The following is a 23,935-nucleotide window of genomic DNA, read 5'->3' on the forward strand; positions in this document are numbered from 1 at the left end:
ATTGGCAACAGTAAACAATTAAAAACCATACACTCCCTAATATCTCTACGTTTTACCTGGTCTTTACTTGTTTGGGACAATTTTCCAATTTTGCAATGATCCATGTTTTTTGATAGCGCTCACTTGTAAATAATGTAAAGCAATCCTGCCCGCTGATGTGCGAATATCAATCGCAATAAAGCAAAATCTCGATTATAAACACGATATACTGTCATAATCCCCAGCCCTCTTAGGAGTGTTTAGATTCCTATTGAAAAGGCACTATTGTCATGAATTCAGTGAAGTACGCTAACACACACACACACATGCTCAGCTGGAGTGCTAACAGCTGTAAGAGTGAGATAGTAGCCGATGCCGCCACATTAGGTAATGAGGTCAAACTGAGAGCGGGAGTGATAACCTGTGAACTCTGATCTTAGACAGGCCCTGCTGGGGGTCTCGAACCTGTTCACTCTCCCTCCTCTTTTTCTTTTATTCCGCGAGTCAGTTTCTCATTTCTCATAACTCATTTCTCCAATCAATCAATCAAGTAGATGTGCGTCTGTGTTTGTGTGTGTTCTAGCATCGGTTGCACTGTAGCTCATCATGTGTGAATACATTAGCTCTTACATTTCTCTCTGGAGGTTCCGACTTTTTTCATAGCACAAAACAACGGAACTGTCCAGTCAGCAAAGGATACACACTACTTCTCAGCTCTGCCAGGGAACAAAACAACACAAAAACAAACAAGCGCGCACCATTAGCATGCAGTCTAGTGCCAGGTACGTTTACGTAGAAAGGCCAGCTGGAGCTCTAATAAATGACTCTTTTCCCCTGTTAAATTTGGATTAGATAGAAGATAGAAACACAGGAGGATGCCAGAGCTGTTAAATTTATTTAGTATACCGTTTGCTAGTTTACACCGTTGTTATCTAACCGGCTAAATGCTCAGCTCGTTCGTTAGTTGAGTCATCAGAGACGGGTGGTTTTAATGACTCAATGACCAGAGGCTAACTCGTGTCTCCCCGCTGAGTTAATTACGGAATAAAACGACACACAGTGCTTTTTCATCAGTAGCTCTTTAGCGGAAAACCGCTCTGAGGAGAAGCAAAGATTATTTTATGGTTCATGGTGAAATAGCATGATAATATAAAACATTGTTACTTCATCATTTAGCAGATACTTCACGGCAAAGTGACGCACTAAGTGTTAACTGCAGGTGCCAGAGCACCCTGGTGTTTAGTTACTTTCTCAAGGTCGGTCAGGATGGGGGATCTCGCTAACTCAGTAATTCAGTGGTCTTTTTAAAGTCATTTTAAAGCAACTCTGTCAATAACACGTGTCAATGCAAATCGCCAAAAGAATGTCAAAAAATGGTGTAGTAGATTTTGTTTCTTAAAAGGCACATGATTTCCGTCAGCATTCCCCAGTTCATTGAACGCTATGGAAGGAACAGTCAAGCTGTGTTACTCTTGGTGCAAAGCTTGTAAGCTGACCTCCAAAATTCAAACAATGTCAACTTTGACTTTATTTGCCACTGATCCAGTCTGCGTAGCTAATGATTAATAGGCAATATTCCATCCTGTGTACTTAGATGCATCGAAATGTACAATGCGATGTCAAATTGATATGATGAAGTTTAGTGAAAAAATCCACAGAAATCAGTCACAGTTTCAAAGTGTTTATTTTGATACTCATTCATAACTATGAGTTTGTGTATGTGGGAAATTAATGACTAACTTATTTGTGTTTAGCCAAATGTTATCGTATTCAGAGAGCTACTACAGCATGGCTAAACTGTCTCATCCCTCCAAATGTTAAAAAAACTGAACATTTCTTTCCTTTTCTCTCACAAATACACACACACAGACCTACTAGAATAGTAGGCCTACTAGAATATTACAGCATTTCAGACTTTCCATTGATCCTATCAATAACAATCAGGCAGTACATTTTTTTTAAATAGTTGTGCTGTTTTTGCAATGCTTTGACAAGGTACAATCACCTTAAAGTAGTCTAATACGTTTTTACTATTTTGACTGACGTTACCAACAGCATTGTCAATGGATTTCTATTTTTAATTAACAAAATGAAATTTGAGTAGATAAACATTTCATCCTTTAAACATTTTTCAAAACATTTCACACAAACAACTTTGTACATTTTGATTTCAGAAATTTTGTGTTACAAAACCTATAAATGTATTATTAATGCAGCATGAAGCATTCATAAAAATGTAATAAAGAACCATTTGTTTGATCTTGCAAATAATTTTAGCCACACACATTATGATACTTGCCTATTCTTGATAGGCTAATGCTTTTAAAGAGTGTAATTCATCCAACCCCTTCTCACGGCAATTCGTACGTATTTTACGAGGTGGCTAATTCGGACAAATTCATACGACCTCGTACAAATTTGTTTCCATTTTTGCTAAATCGTACATATTTTACGAGTTGCCCAATTCGTACGAATTAGCCATCTCGTACTCACTCGCTCGAATTGGTCATGCGATAGCGTTGAATTCTTCATGATCAACACCAAACTTCATGTTTAAGGAAATTAATTTAGAATATCTTTATAATGCAATATGTTTATAGGCTTCATAGAAACTTTTTTTCTATAAATGGCATAACAAGGCTACCATGTAATAACAGGCGTTCTGAATGTTCCTGTGAGAAAATCAAGTGTCACTTTGCTGTAATATGTGGCAGGAGGAATATGACTCAAGACAGAAAGAGATTAATATTGCTCGAATTTTTCACAAACTCCAGCCCCCATCCTCCATCCTACACACCCACACCCATTGATTACCCAGCCAGCTCTCCCGCTGTCTCTAATGGGGCTGAGAGCCCGATCATGTGACTGTTGCATCTCCGCGTGGTGGATTGGTTTTGTCTGAAAGTGCCTGGCCCTCGCAATCATCCTAATGCACAAGCATCGGCCATTACTGTCAGGCCCGTGACTGTGGCGTCCATACATTAAGCCGCCCCCACCCGTCCAGCCTCCTCGTTCCCAATCCAAGAGGTGAATTAATGCGCGTCCTGGGGCTTGACTGGTGTGTTCTCCATACTGTGTTAAACAATGAGCAAATGGCTCACCTCCTTTATTAGACGTGTGGCTTAATTAAAAGGGCTGTCAGATATATCGGCCCCCTTAGCGGCCAAGTCTCTTTGAGAATCCATCATAGGGCTGGGGGGGGGCGAGTCTTTTGTGAGGGTGAAGGTTGAGGCCAGAGGGCCTGGAGGTTAAGGCCAACGGTAGCCGTAAACATTTCTCAAGATCAGGGCAGAGGAGCTTTCCCTCGGCATTAACCTACGGTGATATATTGTACGGCAGCTGTCAGAGGCACTAGATTCCTAGATTTTGGAGAAAAGCTCTTTCATTTCAGATTTTTTTTGTAACAAAACCTATGTATTTTTAATGCATTATGAAGCATCCACAATAATGTAATAAGGGGGCAGTCATGGCCTAATGGTTAGAGAGTCAGACTTGTTACCCAAAGGTTGCCGGCACTAAAAAACACTGAGTTAAAAACAACCCAAGGGTTGGGTAAATATAGGACAGAACACATGTTGGGTTAATTTTAACCAGCATAATGGGTTGATTTAACCCAGCCTAGTTGATTATTTTTTACTATAACACTAGCTGTTTTTTTTTTTTTTAAAGTAGTGGATCTGGTGCCGAAGCTTGTATCATGTTCAGCGGGGAACTTCTAACTTCAGACCGCCGCCCTGCGTTTCACTCGTAGGCGAAATATGCAGCGACAGGCTCCATACACTAAAAAATGCTGGGTTGTTTCAACACAATTTTGGGTCAAATATGGACAAACCCAGCCATTGGGTTAAATTTTTAAATTACATTTTTAACCCAACGTTTGGGTTTGTCCATATTTGACCCAAAATTGGGTTGAAACAACCCAGCATTTTTTAGAGTGTAACCTGTCCATAAACAATCAGTGTACAGTTCTGAGAACATATTTTACCATCATACGTTTATATTCTGTATATTTTTGAATTAAATACATTTTATGCAAGGCATCAGGTGTTTCCATCACACAAAAAGATTGACGTGACAATTAGGTGTTTAGGTTTAGGTGACTCTCATCGCGCCCCTGTATGTTGCTTTGCATAAAATTAAATGATATACAGCATAATAACGAATTTATAGATACAATAAAATGTACACAAACCTATATTTTACCGAAGACACGCATCATTTTGACGGAGCTGCACTGCTCTCTCCTGAAGAAATAACTCAATCCCTGGGCTGGTACGTCTGACCCAAGATCTGGGTAACACAATAAAACTACCCAAACACTGGTGTTACATCTGACCCAGGAGCTGGGTAACACAAAAACTACCTAAATAGTGAAAAAAATAACCCAAAAAATTACTCAAAAGGCTCAACCCTGGTTTTGGGTAGAAAAAAGAACTCAAGATTTTTTAGAGTGTATTCTCAATACCGGCAAGACAAATGTAGGTGGTGTTCAGTGTGGTTTGCAGTGTACACTCTAAAAAAAACTGGGTTGTTTTAACCCAAGTCTGGGTCAAAAATGGACAAACCCAACCATATGGGTTTTGGGTTTAAAATTTCAATTAAAAAATGTAAACTAATAGTTGGGTTTGTCCATATTTGGCCCAAACATGGGTTGAAATAACCCAGCATTTTTTAGAGTGTATGTGTTCACCACTGCTTCTAATGTGTGTGTGTGTGTGTGTGTTAAACTGGATTGGTTAAATGCAGAGGACAAATTCTGAGCATGGGTTACCATATTTGGCCTTCACACCACGTCACTAAAGATACCACAAAACCATTTGTTTGTTCTCATAAAACAAATTAGCCACATTATAAAACTTACCGGTACCTATTTTTGTTAATGCTTTTAAAAAGTGTAATTCATCACGATCGACACCTAACTTCATGGTTAAGGAGTTGTGTCAGAACTAGAGTGTGGAGCTTCTGGAGCCGAAATTGAGAACAGAAATGGCGCTAAATCCAGCGCTTAGAACGAATCAAGCCAGAGAAACGGCTCAAGCTCAATAGCTTTATTGTCTGAGGCTTGACAACACGCCAGCATGCTACGAAATATTAAACGTCCGACTTTAAACAATGGTTTAAAGTCTCCTCCAGTCTTCAGAAAGCAGCACTTTACAATTATGCGCCGCACCGCAGGGCCTGTATGTCGGGAGAGGGCGGGTGGCCCGATGGCACGGCGAGAAAGCACAGAGGTCCAGTGATTCTGTACTTTTTGTTTATATTGCAGTCACTTTCACAGCCTGCGGTGCAGCTGAGGGTTGTGTCCACGCCGGTTTGTTTGAGTTCCTCCGATTTGGTCTCGTATTGTTGGAGGTCACTGAGCTGAAGTCAGAAATGTTTGTCTATGGTTTGGTCAGCACATTAACCCTGTAAAGCGTGACATCCAAAATAAGAGTCAGAATAATAACAAATAATAAAATTTTTAAAAAGTAAGCTTTTTTTTTGTATGATTTTTGATACATCAGGTTTATTAAAGGCCCATATATGGTGATATAGGACTTGAGGGGGAAAACTCAAAAATGCAATTCGATTAAGTTGATTTTGATAGCTTATAATGTAAATCAATGAGATCTTTATAATAGACTATTCATAAAATGCATATAAATATCAGTTGTGTATATACTGTATCAAAGTTTGTGGTGGTCAGGGTAATAATAATAGAGAACAATAATAATAATAATGGAGATTTACAAATAAACGTTCCCTTAAAAAACCTGATGTATCATATTTGATGCTTAAATTTTAGCATGATTTTTCTAATAAATTATATGGATGATCAAGTATAACTTAGTTGCTTCAGTCTAGTAAGTGATCATCTGGAAATATTACTGACGATATTAAAGTTATTCTTACATTTACATGATAGAGTCAGGTTTATAGAGTTCAAATGTTCAAATAAATGTCAAAATTACCCCAATTGTTTTGAATAGTGTCCTCCAGATACATACGTTTTTTCCGTTTTGGTTTGGAAACGAGAAGAAAGTTTTATCAATAATTTTAAATTAAGAAAAGTTATGACTAGAATAAAATATAAAAATGTTGCACTTTTCAGCAAATGTGTGACATTGATCATGTGAATTCCTTTGTACAATAAGTCAGATTTTCATGTTGCACTTGGGATCATTTTCAAATGAACATGCAAAAAGTACCAAATAGAAGACATAAATTCAAATTTATAGTTCAGTTTAAGTTGTGTTGCTCAGCTAGTGATGCACAGAACAAATGGCTAATGCATGTTAGCATCAAAATTATCGAAAAAAGTAAATGTCTTGAATGAATTAGCATCAATGAGGTGCTTTTGAAAATCCTCCATCTCATTGAAACTCCAAGTGAGGTGTAACTGAACACTTCTTCATCCCAGGCCGATGCGATTGCCAGTGTTGACTCAACTGTTTACTCTATATCACTGCAAATTTACAAATTGAGTTTGAGAAATTGCACTGGCTTTGAAATATTTGGGCCATTGATTGTATAGATTCAGACTGATCTTGAGCAGGTATGCCGCAGAGTACGCCTGTACATTTTTGTTTGGAATTGGAGATTTTCTGTCTGTTTTCAGTTAGGGAATAATTGGGACCTCTCTCTCTCTCTCTCTCTCTCTCTCTCTCTCTCTCTCTCTCTCTCTCTCTCTCTCTCTCTCTCTCTCTCTCTCTCGTCTTATTCGTCATCATTATGGTTTAAAGATTTTTTTTGTCAGGTAAAGAGATGTATGGTGTAAGACTACTGCACTGTCACCTGATTTGAATCAAATGCTACTTTATATTTGATGGAGTGCGTTTTAATGGATTAAGACACTATATAAAACAAAGCACAGAATTAAACAAGGTGCTGAGATTAGTGTATGTAGACAAAATGTATACACTGAAATATTGAAAGTGAATTTGGATAAAAGTGTCAGGAGCATGGTTGAAGCAATACAATTTTTTTACCCCAGCCCCTTCCACCCAAATCTAATTTTTGTTTTTTGGATATTAATATTTATAGTTGTGATGTAAGGAGGCCTTTTCACAGGCTAATCCTGCCAGGTTCTTGATGGGAAGACTAAAAAAAGATGTGAAGACTTTGTTTTGGGGGAAAAGACAGTTTGCTAATTCCAACAGAGCTGTACTTGTTTAAAATGTGAGCTTGCATTTAGCTTGCGTGCGTGTGTGTGCGCGTGCGTGTGTGTGTGTGTGTGTGTGTGTGTGTGAGTGAATGTGTGGCATGTGCGTGTGCCTGTTAAAGGTGTGCAATGTAATTGTTTTACTACTGTTTGTGTTGATGCTATTGGGCTTCTCTTCATACATTTTGTCTGTCTGTCTTGTTCTTTTCTTATATAGAAATGAGTTTTATACTGTATATTGGTGTTAAATCAGTGTTATAGAACTTCTCCCAGAAAGAAAGCAACAAGTGGATTTTCTTTTTTAACATTTGTGCTCAGAACCTTTTTTTGAAAATGTACATTTCAGCTGGAGTTTTCACTTTTGATAGCACCCCAAGAGACCTGTCCAACAAATCCTAAAATAAGTCTCCAAACACTGTTAGATATCTGATCGAGAACATTACCTCACTGATGTTTGATAGGAAAGACTAGCTAATGTGTTTTTTTGGTAGATTGGCTTTGTTTTATTTCCAAGGTAATGCCAGAGAAATATTCATTCTTATGTCTCATTAAGTCTTCCTGATGTCCTTATGTTGTTGCTGTGCATCTCCTAACATCTTGCATTACTTTAATAATAGCCTAGTGCAGGACCAGCACTGTTGTTTGTGAGGCTTGAAAACTGTGAAAGGTTGGCAGCAATGCAACTTTTTTTCATTAGCTGAGTCCTTCCGACAATAACAGGGATTTCAATAATAGGATGATGCAACTTTAATAGTTCTTCAAAAAACAATGTCAGAGTTTGTTTTTTTACAAATAGCCAAGAATTTTGAACATGAGAACATAATTAACACTAACAGCACATACTGTAGACATATTTAACCTTTAGTTCACATTCTACTTGAGCTTAAATGACTTCTACTGGACTGATCGGCACATGCAGAAGATCTGGGAAGCTCTGATCAGTTAGCAGGGAGCTTTTCCTAGGCTTTTTTCTCAGAAGTTAGGAAGAGAACCGTCCCACACCTGAATCATCAACAAATTTAAGGGACCTTGATGATAAATACAGTATCTTGCTATAGAGAGTCTATCTCCTACCTGGAGGTAACAAAAAGACCATTACCAAAAAGTGCTGTAAAGGACAATAAATATAAAAGTTCTGGCTCTTTTAATCACTCTTTAAAACTATTATACTTAAATATTTTTTTAATTATTTGTAATGATTAAAAAGTGTAAGATATTGAGAAAATAGGATGTCTGTCATATCCGTGTCATGTGCATCTGTTCTTAAAGTGACAGCAGCCTAATAAACCTGCTGCTGTCTGTCATTTGTTATCAAAGAACAAAAGACAAAGAGAAAATATTTATCAAACTAATAATAATAATAAAGAATAATAATAAAGAAATGTAATGATTTAAGGGAATAAATAAGAATGATAAAATAAGTTCTAGATCTAACTGAAGAAATCAATTTATTATGTGCAACTATTGCAAATAATATTTAATTTTAAAATGTTTACACAGACACGTTCTTGTCTAATATGTTGAAAACACAAACGTGTCTTGTCACATTCATTTATTAATGACATGAATCATGATTAGATATCGCTACATCGTCGCTATACTTACATCTTAATATAGTATTTATTAGTCATTTGAAATATTTTAGTCATTGGGTTTTAGTTTGCCAGTTAAAAGCATGTTGATCATAGACGTGTAATTTCTGTGCGACCAGATCTTTTTGAGAATCTTTCTGAACGAAACGAAAAACTAAGATGATTAAGGTGTCTGAAACATGCAAACACAAGTCTAAGTAAATCCAAGACACTGAACGCTCTGATCAATTTGGGTTGAATAACACAATTGACTGTGGTTTCCTGATTGCTGTATGTTCAATTGCTCTGGATGTTTCAAGTGAACGTAGGTCTGGTAATTTGCACAATATTCACATTCTGTTAGATTCTCTCTGTGAAGCTCTGGCTATTGTAATTGGCATATGAATTTCTTTTCAAGATCCAGTCATGAAAATGTTGAAGAGACCACAATGAGCGCCGACTGATGTCGTTTTCTGGTCAAAGTCAACGGCCGCAGATCTCTGCTGAAGTCCTTGGCCACAATTAGAGAAGCTGTGTCATTTTACCCCATGTGTGGCACATTTTCCTTCTTGCCATGTGGGGGGCACAGCCGTGATTAGCCTCATTATTCAAAGTCAGTGTGCGCTCACAGTTAAGAGTCATTTAGTTTAGTGCTTTAGCCATCAGAGTCGATATGTACTCATTTTATAATGGGCCTGATCTTATGATGAGGCATGCAAATGAAAGAAAAAGGTCAATTTAGAGAGAGAGAAAAAATCACAGGATATGTTTGGAATATCATACTACCATAGTGATCTTATAAAATGTGCATTATTTATATATATTTTAGTTTGTTTTAAGTATAGTAGATATATTTATATATAGTATACAACAGAACCCTGCACATTGGAATAATGTATAATAATAAAATAAATAAAACTGAAATTTAAATAAAATATTTAAAAAAACGGAAGGCAGGAAGGCAATGTTTCTCATTTTAAACCTTAAAAAACTATATAGACATATTAAAATAAAAATGACAAAACAACAAAATTAGTAAAACTTTAACTAAAATTCAAGTGGAAACAGAAAAATTAAATCTAATTCAAAATCTAATGGAAATATTATCAGCTTAATTTTAATTAACTTAATTAAGTTATTTCTTGAATTAATAATTAGAGTAACACATGTTAAGACTTTTTACACCAAAATATACTAATATACTAATAACTATTAATAACTGAATGTTAACATTATGCGACAACAATGCAACACACCACTTTTTTACAATAATAATTCAATTGATTGTTGAAATTAACTATTTCTAATTAACTATGATTTTTTTTTGTACATTTGCATTATAGTGTGCCACTTTTGTGCTCAAGCTCTTTTCTTAAAAATGTCTTCTTAATTTTTTTTTATTGTATTTCAATTGAACTTCTCAAGTCTAGAACTTGCTTTTACACACTTGTTATTGTGCACTACATCGCACATATTTCTCTTTGTCTACCAAGATTCGACAGGAAATTTACAAGCATTGATCTGGTTTTCAACCCTTAATGTCCTAATCTTACTAGACTTTATGACCAAATGCACGACAGATCCAGCGCCCAGCCCGGGCATTAAATGAAAACAAGGGTGATGTGGCCCTGTTGTGGCGTAGATGAAATCCTGCGATGGTCCCCTGGACGTCTTAAAGCAAGAGGACATGCTCTGTGGCGTCTCTGTGCAGACGAAGCAGGGCTCAAATCCCCACGTGGGGCATTTATATACATGCCACTCTCTCCCCCTGCACCTGCTCTGTCGTAATGAGTCAATATATCTCCACCCTAATTGCCCTAAATACATATCATAAAGCTTGGCTGTAAAACGCGGGCTTCCAAAGCCGGCCAGTTAAGAAGGAAAGCAGAATGCAATAGTGCCATTCCTGAGCCGGCCTTAACGAGGACCCATAAATTATATACAGGGGGTTTCATTATGGAGGTGCAGTCTGAAATGTATCTTTTTTTCCGCAAAACCACCTTTTTTTTTCTTTCTTTCTTTGCATAAAACTGCCTACTAACCTCTTTATCGAAAGCTAGTGGTGGATCCAGAGATAGCATGTTATTATAACTATTAAAAGGTATTAAACTTCAGCGCATAAGTCATTTCTCATTGAAACGGACATGGACGTTACTGTAAATCATGCAATCGAGCGTATTTGAGAAAGTTTGTGCGGTTGTGCTTTTTGACCACTGTGACCAAATGAGTATTCAGGGGCCCATCCTGTGCCTCTCCGCTCCTCCTCCCATCAGTGTTGTATTTCCATCTGAGTGTCTTTGATAATGGGCCGTTTTTCTGTGAGCGGAATCTGTCTGGCTGTCTAATGGGGGCCTGGTGCTGTCAAACCTTAATACGTACCAGCCGTCGTGCTATCAAGAGGACGGGTCAAGACAGGAAAATGAGTCCTACGGCTGTCGCTCCACTGTTTTTGAGCTCTACTCTACCTTCTATAAGGTCCTGTTCCTCAACCGAGAAGACTTGGACGAGTTATCGTATAAGGCAGCATCTTGAAGGAGATGGAACCTCATAAGTGACTGGTTTACATGAGCAGCAAGTACATTAGTGTGTCTCATGTTAAGCAATTGATTTGACATTAGCATGTTGCTAAGCTAATGTTAAGATAGGATACTTTAAGCATAAAACAGAAACGTTGGCTAAAAGAAAGTCCATTTCACTATTGAATCAATTTAACTCTATTTATAATCCACATGCCTCATTTTCTCATGGAACTTGTTGCAGAGCATTGTCAGACAACGCGCCAACAATGCGCCTGAACACACGTCGTTTTCAGACCATGGGCGCACAAATGGGCGCAAATGCATTTGCTATTTAAACAACGTGTCGCAGGACGTGAACATTATAACTGCGTCAGGCTGAAACTGGCAACAATTGCACTGCGCTGGAGTGTATGATAGGGCCCTATAAATGTGTATTAGAACGTGCTTGGTATGTTTTTCATTTTCAAACCAAATTTGGGTCTCCAGCCGGCTAAGTTTAAATCCCGTCTGCCTAGCACACTTCCCCATAATGCTTACGCGTTAGATCAGTAGGCGGAGAGAAGACGGTATTTTGTGGCTGATCGAATCACATGAGCGTTTACACTATGACAGCAATCCGGTGGAATGCGTTTTCGACTATCTCTGGAAGTGGTCAAAAGTGGACACGCTCAAAAGGTTTTAGACCCCGTTTACACCTGTATTTAGTGTCGTCCACTTTCGACCAAAACACTTCTTAATACCAGGTGTAAACAGGGCCTAACTTTCAACCTGACAAAATCTTATTTTATCAGTGATTAATTTTATTTACCCTACAAATGATAGTTTGCAGCCCTGTGTAACGATTACATTTGTCTGTGTGTGTGTGAGTGTGGCAGCTGTGTTATGGTAATGAGACACAGGCCGTCTTGCATGTGTCTCTGTGCATGTACTGTACGTCTGTAATCGATCACGGTTCTGTCTCAGTTTCAGAGTGACAGTGGGACTATCGGAGCGCTCGTACTCTCAACAGTGGCAGTGAAGCACCGCCCCACTCTTTCGCCAATCATATCGCAGCCCAGATGTGTTTTTACGAGAGCGTCCGGCCAGCCAGCCAGGCTCACCCGCTTTTTAATTAACCAGAGCCTGCCCTCGCAAGATGAGGAGTCACAGAAATTATGACGGCGAAACACAAACCGCAGCTCGACATTCCCACATATGCGCATAGCGGCGGAATAGGGGGTTTTCCTAATAAATTTTACGACTCCTCACAGATTTACAAAGGTGTGTGTGTGTGTAATGGCTCTTATTATTGTACGTAATGGTACATCTGTGTTGTGTGTTCCGTCCGTAATGACAGCACAGAGGGAAACGGGTAGTAAATTCTGCAAGTTTTGCCCTACGTACCCAAACAGTGAGCCAGTCACTGGGGTATTAGAGGGTGTCGGGTGTGTGTGAAGAAGACGGACTCTTGATATGTCCCTCCGGTGGTGGTTTTTGTAGCCCCGTCACCCAGGCTTTCCAACACACCACCTACAAACACCTGATTAAACCACCAACATTTTAGTGTGTGTGTAGGAGGAGGTATTCCAGATGCTGTTGTTAGGTGTAACCAGTACAACAAAGAACAGAATTCATGCCCGTTTTGCTTATATTTGAAATGTAAATGATTCTTGAACTAAGATAAGCAAACTCAATACATATACCAACAAATGAAGCAGCACAACTAATGGAAACTCTTTGTTGTGGATCATTTTTGTATTGTGGTTTATTTTTGTTGTGTTGAGGCTTCCTTTGTGCTGTTTTATGGATAAAAATTTTGCATTGTATTTTACCTGTGCTGTGGCTCATTTTCCATTTATTTGCGGACTGATTCTGGTAAGAATTTTAAACTTGTCCTTGCATTGCTAATTTTGTTGTGTCATGTCCCCCTGGGCCACGATTCAAAATGTTAATGCGAAATTAATTTTCAAATAACATGGATGAAAAATATGAAACATTCTGTAATTTCCTTTTCCACTGTAATTATTCTCCAAAATGAAAACTGTTTGGTTCAAGAAAGTCTCATTAAACAAATCTGGGCACATTTGGAGGAATTTCACGAACTTGTTTGACAGAAGGAAGCTGTTTTAGGCTTTCCATGACATTGCTTTTACACGATAGAAGCCGTACGGCTGCAAGGGTCGGGATCTGCATTGCATTGGCAGCAAACATTCTTTTGCTGGACTTGTTTTGGTCCGAGCCAGTGAAGTAAAGTCATCGCTCATCGGGCGTTGGGATAGTCTCGCGGTACACGCTGATGAGCAGAGCTGCTGGTGTCTGCCTGAACCGTACGGGCGCTTTGTGGTTGCAGACTGACTTTTATTAATACATGTCTGGGATTGATTTTGGTGAGAATGACGGGAGAGATCTGGCAACACAAACACATTTAGATGCACATCCAGTGAAGTTCATAAAATAGGATTAATGGGCTTTTCTCTCCATCCCGCTGAAATGTACGGTTTGGGTCGGACCCTCTCTCCAGGTTGTTGTCCATCAGAACAGTGGGGACAGGAGACAGCAGTGCACTTAAAGGTCTTTGGTTTCATTTACTCACCCTCAAGTTGTTCCAACCCAGTATGAGTTTCTATCTTCTGCTGAACACAAAATAATATATTCTGAAGAATGTCTGCAAACAAACGGTTGATGGGCCCCATTAACTGTCTTCCATAGTATTTTTTTTCCATACTATCAACTGTTTGGTTGCCCATATTACCCCAAAATGTTATATTTTTTGTTCAGCAGAAGAAAGAAACTCATACAAGTTTGGAACAACTTGAGGATGAGCAAGTGATGACCAAATGTTCTATCTCTTTAACTATCCTTTTAAGAGGGATTTGTCCATCGGGAAAGACACAAACACACATCTTCATCCTATAAGCGTTATCACTGCGCTATTATCTTACTATGACCACAAATTGAGTGAGACTTCCTCTTTAATAATGTTTCTTCTCTGTCTGTCTGTCAATCTGTTGATGGCTGTTGTTCTGTCTCACCTCATTGGCAGCCCAGACTACCATGTTGACTTTGATGCTATAACGTTGCCATTGGTGTGTGTGGCGTGCGTCTGGAGGCAGCTTGAAAGAGTTAGGAGGTGTATGGCTGCGCGAGTGTGTGTGTGTGACGTGGAGTAATGACTTCTGGCACTGTAATGAAGGCAGCAGGATATCCTGTGTCAGGGTTGCAGGTTAGCCCTGGCTAGATAAGGTATAATGAATGGACATGAGTGTGTGTGTATATGTGTCTGTCTGTCTGGGCGAGGGCTGGAGGGGGCCGCGCCAATGTCAAGAAACTGCCATGTGTATAAATATAACCCACTGGCCCTCTGAAATGGTAGAAAAGTGCAAATTATCCAGCCCGAGGCACAACTTTAAAGACAATATAGAATCAAATTGAGCTTTTTTAACACGTTCTTGGTCTTGTTGCTCATGATTCATCAGCGAATGTATTTTAAGGGGTTGTAGTCAAAATGTAAATGTAATTGTTTTATGCTTGGGTGTTACTAGGGCATTGCTATGTAAATGGTAGGGTGTTCTGGGTGGTTGCTAGGGAGTTTCTTACTAGCTCAAGTCAAAAGAACCCACTACTAGTGATATCCTGGTCTATATTGTTCTTGTCCCTGCATATATGGGATTTTTCATCCGTTTTCCCATCTTCCTGCTGGAGTCACAAGCATAATCATTTTCGGTAATTAAATAAAAGCTGGACAAAAATATTTGCAATATATAGCCTACAATAAATATATAGCTACAATTTGGCAACTAACTGAAATAAATTAGTTGAAGTTGAAGTTTCATTTACTATATTACTAAAATTACTAAAACTATTACTGATATAAAAACTAATTAAAGCTGTATATAAAATAATAATAATAATAATGACAAAAGCACATAAAATTACTAAAACTAAATTTTAAATGAAATCTGAAAATATACAAATAAAAGTGTATTCAAAATATGAATAAATAGTATAATTTCATATAATAAATATAATTTTTCTAAACATTCATCATATATAACACAAATGATCAATTCCCAAGTTTAATATTTATGGTAATTTTTTAAATCCTAAGAATAAAGAATCTTCTAAACTTCCACTAATATTCTGATGGACAAAATTTGTAAAACATATTTAAAACAATAGTACAGTAGTAAAACATTCACTCTGTGATGGATCATATTACATTAAATGCGTTCTAAAATGTGCTCCATGCATATAAAGCATTTATTATCCATAAGCAAAAAGAATAATATAAAGGAAAAATAGTCACAGAATAACCATGTACAATCCCGGTTTCATATTGCATCATGTGACTCTGCATTACCTTACACACCACGTTGATTTTTTCCCCCCACTCAGCATAAAAAAGTGTCTGTTGTACGAGGTGTGCTTCTCCTCTGATCCGTGGCCAGTTTTGGATTCCAGGCGTAATGTGTGCGATAAGAATCTGATTATGGGAAACTGATCCTGGATCTGACTTTAATGAACTCTAACCAGAGCTGTTAATTACAGCACGGGGACACATGTTTAAGTCGGAGGTCAGCTGATGGAGTGTGAGAGGACGGAGAGTGAGTGTGAAGGAAGAGGATGTGTTTGACCTTTCGTCTGTCTCCACTGGGCCCCGTACATGACTGCCCTCTAGCTGCCATCTCTACTGCCTTCTCTGCTTCTGTTTCACCATCTCAAAGGTTCACTAAAACAGCTAAAATACCCTAAGACTTACATCATATCAAAGAGAATCTCTATTGTAGAGACTTTTGGTGGGCTGTTTTTTCTTGGCTCAGTAAGAAACCACCTAGCAACCGTCTAAAACACCCTAACAACCACATAGCATCACAATAAACAACACTCAATACATTAGTAACCCAAAAACTGCCTGGGAACCGCACTCTGATTTTCTTAACCCTGTAAAGCCTGACATATGAAATAATACATATTAAAATGGAACAGCTAATTAACCATTAACCTTGTTTATCATATTTGGTACATCATGCTTTTATTGCTCATATAGCATAGGCTCATAATAGAGGAGGGGGGAAACAAACTGAGCAAAGAAATGTTGCAATTTAGTGCAGTTGCTGATATTTATATTGACAAAAAGTAAGATTAAATTTTCTTTAATAACAGTATAGCACTATTTGCATAAATTCTATATAATTATCAGTTGTCATATCTCTCCCAATGATACATCTTGGTAGGATGAAATTTAAATACTTTGATTGTGGGGGACAAAATACATGATGCAATGCACTGATGATTGAGATGATTGAACAAAGAAACTACAAATAAACATTCCTCAAAATCCTGATGTATCATATACTCACATTTGAACATAATTTTCCTGGAAAATGATATATTGGTAATCAAGTAAACCATTAAGTCCAGTAAGTCCATTACTGTGGCACACAGACCCACAAAACACCACCACAACAGTGATTAATGTCGGCTTTCCATGTTTTATGGGGACTTTCCATAGGCAAAATGGTTTTTATACTGTACAAACTGTACAGTATTCTCTCCCCAATCCCTAAACACACCCATCACAGAAAACTTTCTGAGTTTTTTACATTTTAAAAAAACATCAAGTTGTTGGGGACCAAATAAATGTCACCAAGGTAAAAAATGAATGGCATTACTATCTTTGATGGGGATATTTGGTCCCCTCAGTGTAGGGTTTATCAGGACCACAGACACACACACACACACACTTCCCCAGGATATGAGCACAGAGAGTGTGTATGCTTGTTCTTGTGTCACTGCATTAGCCATTGTGTTGGGCCGCTCTCTACAGAGGTGTCAGCTAAGCCTTCCTGTTTTACACAATGAGGGTGACAAGCACCGAGAGTTCTCCCAGCGTCCCCCATTTCTGAAGTGCTCAAGCCTGAATAAGGACAGACACCTCATGAGACGTTTGTGACGGCTTTGCACTTACAGAATCGTATGTCTAATTATCAATTCATTAAAAAATATAATAATATAAACAATTTGATATCAATGCGCCAACATATTTGCAATCCCATCCACAGTTAGTATAATAGAATATTAGATTTGAGAATAATATTTTAAAAATGTTTTAGTGAATTTTGAGTAAATTAAATGTTTACGTTGTGTACATCTTTTAATTTTGAAAGAAGGCTCTTATCCTCACTAAAGCTGCATTTACTTGATCACAAAATACATTAAAACAGTTTCATTTTGAAATAATATTACAATTTACAATAAAGTACAATAAAATAAATAAATATATAACAATAAAAAAGAAATAATTAATTAATAAAAAAAAATAATTATATATATATATATATATATATATATATATATATATATATATATATATATATATATATATATAACTACTAAAATAATTAACATAAATCTGACCCCAAACCTTTGAATATTGAAATTTGGTGTCTTAATGCCATCGTTTCAATATCAATATTGAATGTGGAAAAAGTAAAACTTCTCACTGTGGTTTATGTTAGAAAACCGCCACATGGTCAAGTAAGAACATTACACATAATAACCCCCCCCCCATACAAACTCACACACACCCTGCTTCACATAAATACACACACAGGTGAGATAAGAACTTTCAACACAATGTGTTTTTCTTCTCGGCAGTGCACACAACACCTAATCAATGAAACGCTTCACAAGAACCCTCGCACTTAAATAAATGCTTTGACCCACTTCCACGGGTTTTCAGATTTCCTTTAGCGCCGCAACAAGAAGCACAACATGTTTTCAGCCTTTATTACTATGAATAATGTGTGAATACTTTGCGTTTGCGGGCCCCGGTTATATATGGCTGCAGAAATGGTGTTTGCTGGCGTTGTAAAATATTGATATGTTACAGGTACATGTAGGCCTGACTGCAGGTGACGTTTTATGAGATGTTCACTTTGCACACTACATCAGTCATGCAGGTTGAGGAGCTGTATGCCGTAAAGGTGGACAGCATGTGTGTGTGCAGCTGCCGGTTTAAAAGGGTTTGTAGGGGAATTTCCCTCTTTTCCCTTTGTGAGAAACAAAAGTGTTCAATTCAGGGTCCGTCTTATCATATATCCTGTCTGGCTTCTGTACGGAGGGAGGAAATCTCACACACACATCCATTAAAACGAGGGAGGAATTCACCAAGAATGAATTTAGCCCACTGATAGCATTGTTTTTGATTCATTAAAGGGATTATGCAAATCAGGTGACGCCGCAAACACACAAACGGTCTTTGCTGGACGCACAAATACATGTCGGTTGTGAAGGATGCAGCAAACCAATGTGATCTGGTGTGTTTTACAGGGATCATGCAGCATCACTGCAATCTACACACATGAATCAGCTCTTTAAAAAGCCAAAAGTGTGTTTGACGGATCACACATCCAGATCATCAGTGGTAATAGCACTCTTCGCCATCATTTGATGAATTAGAAAATGTACACAAAACATTTCTTTTAAAATGATTTTCAGGCAAACGGCACACATCAAATATAGACACGATAGCAATAGGCCGCATTTGCATAGAAAGGAGACATTTGAACAGAACAGAACTGAAGTAGACAACGCAGTGCTATTTTAGCACATTTCGTGCCTGATTGAGATGGATTGCCGGGAGAATAAGATGCTTTGCACTTAAATTGCTCTGAAAGGGAATTTGCTCCCACTTTTGGATTTGAGAGCTCGACGGCTGGCACAAAAATACTGTCATCATTTACTCACCCTCGTGTCGTTCCGAACCGGTGTGACTTTTGTTCTTCTGTGGAACATTTCTTGTCCCAATATTCTTCAAAAATATCTGTTGTTTTGGAGCGCGAGTAAATAAAGGCATATTGATGGACACAAACCAAAAAATTGGCAGCAGTGAAACAGTTTCACAATATGATTATAAATATAACTCGAGGATCCACTTTCAAAGCCACTGTATGCACATCAGTTGCTTGGTCAACTATAAACAACCATACAAAATGGCATCAAAAACGAAAGTCAACAACAAGAGTGTCTGCGCTCATCGTTTGGTTGTGTGTGTATGTGTACCTGAAACCAGGTTAGTTACGTTTCTGTCTATTTCACAGTTTTTTCTCCCTTCTTTCTGTCTTTGATTAGCTCCATATCGAGGTCAGAGGTCATCTCTCTCTCCCAGTCTTACCATGCTTTCTTTCCTTTCATTCTTTCTGTTCTTCCTCAGCTACAACACTGACTAAAATCGCGTTATATTACTCGCTCGTGCCCGTTTAGCCTGCAAAGGTGTCGACGTTTTAGAAATACGGCTTGGCTCAAGCTGTTTAGCACACTTATTCTTCACCTTGTGGCACAAACACTCCCAGTGGCACATGTGTGTGTGTGTGTTTTTGTACCAGCTCGTCTGCAAAGGCAGTTCCTCACACCTGATGGGAGTAATTGGGCTCTTAAAACGGCACAGAGGGGCTCCTTAACCCCAAAGCAGACTCGAGAGCCGTCCCTCTGGTATTTGACCCTTCAAACTTTTGGGAAAGCAGAGAAAGAGAGAGAAAATGGGCCTGAAACTTAGAAGGGAGAGTGAGATAAGAGGAAAAAACCTTACCTGATTTCAAGTCGCCCCTGGATTTGAATGTATCATGTCACGTCTGTATGCTTGTATTGTAAAGAGCTTAACTGATTAGAATGGGAGAGATAAGTTTAGTCGCTTGCGGTGTACAGTGTTAGTTCATTAAGGTGTGGTGGTTACCTACATTTACCATTGCTACATTTTCACGGGCAAAATCCAGTCACTTCAATAGGAATCTGCACAATGCGGAGTTTCGCTTTTTTTCAAGTTGGTCACACGAATTTGCTGCGTTGACCAACAGAAAGCTGCTTGGTTTGATGGTGACTTCTGTGCGAGCGGTGCTTCATACATCGCTACACTATTGACAGTGGACAGTCAAGTCACCTTTATTTATATAGCGCTTTATACAATACAGATTGTTTCAAAGCAGATTTAATGATGCGAACAGAGTTCATTTCAGCTGTAAAGCAGCTCTATTGTTCAGCTGAAGTCAGTTCAGTGTTGATTTTGTACGTTATAAAGGTCATCAAATATTAAATTGCTTCATTTCATCTATAAAGCAGTTTTCCAGCAAGGTGTGACTATGACATCAGTTAGGCTGGGTCTGTGCGGTTGCCTGAATGTTGCTATGCGGTTGCTAGGGTGTGATTTCTAGAGTATAGATATCCTTTCAAGCAAGTCTGATTTGCCTATTTATGCTGTTCTGTCTTCCACCATGTGCAAATCATTTGATCATATTTAGTCTGAAAACTAAAAGCACACCTCTCCTCAGAAAGCCACAGCCAATTTGAGTTATCATTTGTTTGTCGCACATGCCAAAGTTGAATACTTAGGGTTAGAGGTTTGTTAAAATGCCATAATAATAGTAGTGCTTGCCCTAGCAAAGGCCACTAATAAATATATAGGTTATGTTTCTCTTATTACGATGTGTGTAAATCACTTTTGCACTTGGAGAAACAGTGTTTGCAAACCCTTTTCCCTCCTCAAAGTAACTTGTTTTCCTCATGAGTGATACTGTACCTGTAGTATAGTTAGACAGATGAGTTCACCTTCACTTGAATGTGTGTATTTGGGAATGAATAGCTTGTGTTCAGTGTGCAGTATTGCTCTTTTTAACGTTTTATTCGATTTCTGTGACATATATTTGCATAACATCATTGGTAGTCTTCATGGGTACATCATTTCAGCTTTCCAAAACATTTAGATTTTTTTTTTTTTTTTTACATTTAGAAAAAGTGTAATCTGCAAAGAAACAAGAAATGTATTGAAACCTTTGCGTTTTTAAAAATTGATTTGACATTTTCCATTTTTATCTGGGATACTGTACCAATTTGCTACTCATTTGTCTTGATTTAAATCCTTGTTCATTCGTGGATGTTTGATGTTGTACATGGGTGAATTATTCTTGAATTATTGTTCAGTTTTCTGTATTTGACCGCAGTAGATGTGAACATGTCCCTATCCAGCTTCAACAAACTTCACACGTGCGTCTTGCTCTCTCACACCCAACACAACTGAAATTTTAAAAGAAAGTCAGTCATTTGTCAAGTACATGAAGAAATCACCATTATAATACATTGTACTTCCCCATTCATATCCATTTGAAGATTATATTGTTTAACACATGATCAACAACAATGCATTATACTTGTTTAAGGTGTAACCATTCATAAGTAAGCGGGTGGTAAACATGAGCTATTTATTTAGAAAATTAATATACTTATTGAGAACTGTTTCAAACACAATTTTTACTAATTTGTTTAAAATTATTATGCATACATCTTTCATGAGCCCATATTAATTGGGAGGCCACATGAAATTACTTCTATTTAAATGTTTTAATACATTACAAATAATATGCCCTAATGTGGGACTTTTTTAAAGGATTTAGTAAAGGCAAAAGTTGATTACAAATGGTGACCAGTCACGACATTATTATATTCATATATTTATAGTATCTATATTTCATTTTATTATCTACTTTCCCGTATATATTTGTTAAAAACAATATAACCGAAAATGTTAATGTGGACAGTATTGGAATTGTATTGCATTTATGAAAAGGCGTTTAAAGCATAATGAATGGCTTTTTAATTATAAGGCATTATGAATATCATTATAGGGCATTATGCATATGGTCTCCCAGAAAAGTGTTATCAATGTGTGTATCTGTTCGAGAGGTACAAATGTTCAGACGTACAATCAAAGTTTTAACAAGCATTCCTACCTGAAAAAAAAATGTTTACAAATATTTTAAAATAGGAAGCAATGCAATTTTGTAAAAAAAACAACTACAACAAAAATAATTTGATTGCAAAATGATTTGAACTGACTATGAAACTCATTAAAATCCTTATAGATGTTCCAAACACAGCCCAGTGTGAGTGTTAATGTGCTGGAATATAATCACTCTGAAGTTCAGGGCTAACATGGGCCCAGAGACAGATTTATTAGTGCGGATTCACGCCACTTGTGCGCATATTCCGTTTCTGTCTTAATCGCTCACGGCACACTTGATATTTGGTTTCAACTTCATAGAGCTGAAGCAAACATTTACACAGAGTTTCTGTTTTCAAAGAGAGACTCCACAGTTTTCAGTGGCATTTCTCACTTTTGCTGGGTAATATATCAACAAAAGAGCGCCGTAAATCTCACGAGAGAACAGCGTCCACTCTCCTTCCGGTCATTTCCTGACATCCTGTCTCACTTTGCCTCTCTCAATCCCTCCATCTCTCTCTCCGTTTCCCTTGACAAGTAACCAGACACCTCAAACTCTACTTCCCTAGTAGTGTCAGGTTAACCAAAGTTAATCAACATGAGCCTCTGAGCCTCACACAGCATTGAAGACGTCTTCAATGTTTAAATCCCCCCTTTCCATGTAGAACAATGTGAGCAGAGAGGAAAAAATAGATTTCATTCTTATAAACTACAGATAAAGTAAATATATTTTGGTTGCACGTCATTTCGATAGTCCACTTTAGACATTCTACTTTTCAACTACATGTGAACTAACTCATTCATTTGAAACTACTGTACATGTCAACAAACACTCAAACTCATGGTTAGGGTTAGTAGAATAAGTTGTCATGTATTTGCAAAGTTACTTATAGTCAGTAGAATGTCTGTTGGGGAAGCATCGAAATAAAGTGTTAGAATTGATGCATATTAAGCAGATTAGATTACTAATACTCTTGACTAGTTGACATGTAGTTGCAGTTACTTAGTTAGAATGGAAAGTTGACTTTAGTAATGTAGACATTCTACTAAATATAAGTAACTTTTCAACTACATATCAACTACCAGTCAAAAGAGTATTAGTAGCATAATATCTGCTAACACTTTATTATCATGCTCCCCCAACAGACATTTTACTGACTATAAGTAACTTTGCAACTACATATCAACTTACTGTATACTAACTAACAGTCTACCACAGTCTCTAAGGAGTATTAGTTGACATGTAGTTGCAAAGTTAGTTAGTAGGGTGTCTACACTGTAAAAAAAAAAAAGTTGGGTTAGCTTAAAAAAGCAAGTTACCTTGTTGCCTTCAATTTTTTAATTCGTTGTAATTAATACAATAAAGAAGAATGGTTTAATAAACAGAAACTCAAAATAGTGTTATCTTCACACATTAGTTATCGAAGTTGATTTGACAAAAGATAAAAAGTTGTGATAACAAATCAGGAAAATATTTTTTTACAGTGTTAAGTGGACAATTGAAAGAAAGTGTAAGCTCATGTTTTATAGCTGCTCCTTTATATGACGTCTGTTATATTACGTCACTTACCTCTGTAGTCACTGTCTGCAAATATGTTTTAATGACAGCACCCTTTAAAAATGCATTGTGTTCCTCTGTCTCCAGGTAATGGACAACATGGGCAATGTAAAGTTCTGTCTGGATGGGGCTCTGGAGGCCAGTGGGAGTTGGCTCAAATATGTGCGCACAGCCCCGTCCCACGAAGAGCACAACCTGGCCATGTGCCACATCAGCGAAGACCAGGTGAGCTGAGATTAAACACTTGTTTGTGTCACGTCTCTTTTCTGTCATGTCCGCTGTCTGATTGGTCGTCTACTCCCTCAAGCTGTTGTATTGACTGTTTCTGGTGAGCAATGCACAATGCCAAAATCCTTCATTAATTGTATTTCCTAATTCACTAGTTATTATACACACTGTTTTGAAATAATTTTGACA

General features: G+C 37.7%; 1 protein-coding gene across 4 annotated transcripts in view; it reads left to right on the forward strand.

Annotated features, from left to right (window-relative positions):
* prdm16 (PR domain containing 16) overlaps positions 1-23,935 on the forward strand; it is a 269,870-nt gene that overhangs the window by 214,726 nt on the left and 31,209 nt on the right. For all 4 annotated transcript variants that reach the window (XM_079637360.1, XM_079637362.1, XM_079637359.1 and 1 more), the window contains one exon: positions 23,606-23,743. In XM_079637360.1, coding sequence (XP_079493486.1) covers positions 23,606-23,743 — 138 coding nt within the window. The remainder of the gene's footprint in view (positions 1-23,605; positions 23,744-23,935) is intronic.

Source organism: Phoxinus phoxinus (genome assembly GCF_949152265.1).
Source record: "Phoxinus phoxinus genome assembly, chromosome: 15".
NCBI classification, from domain to species: domain Eukaryota; kingdom Metazoa; phylum Chordata; class Actinopteri; order Cypriniformes; family Leuciscidae; genus Phoxinus; species Phoxinus phoxinus.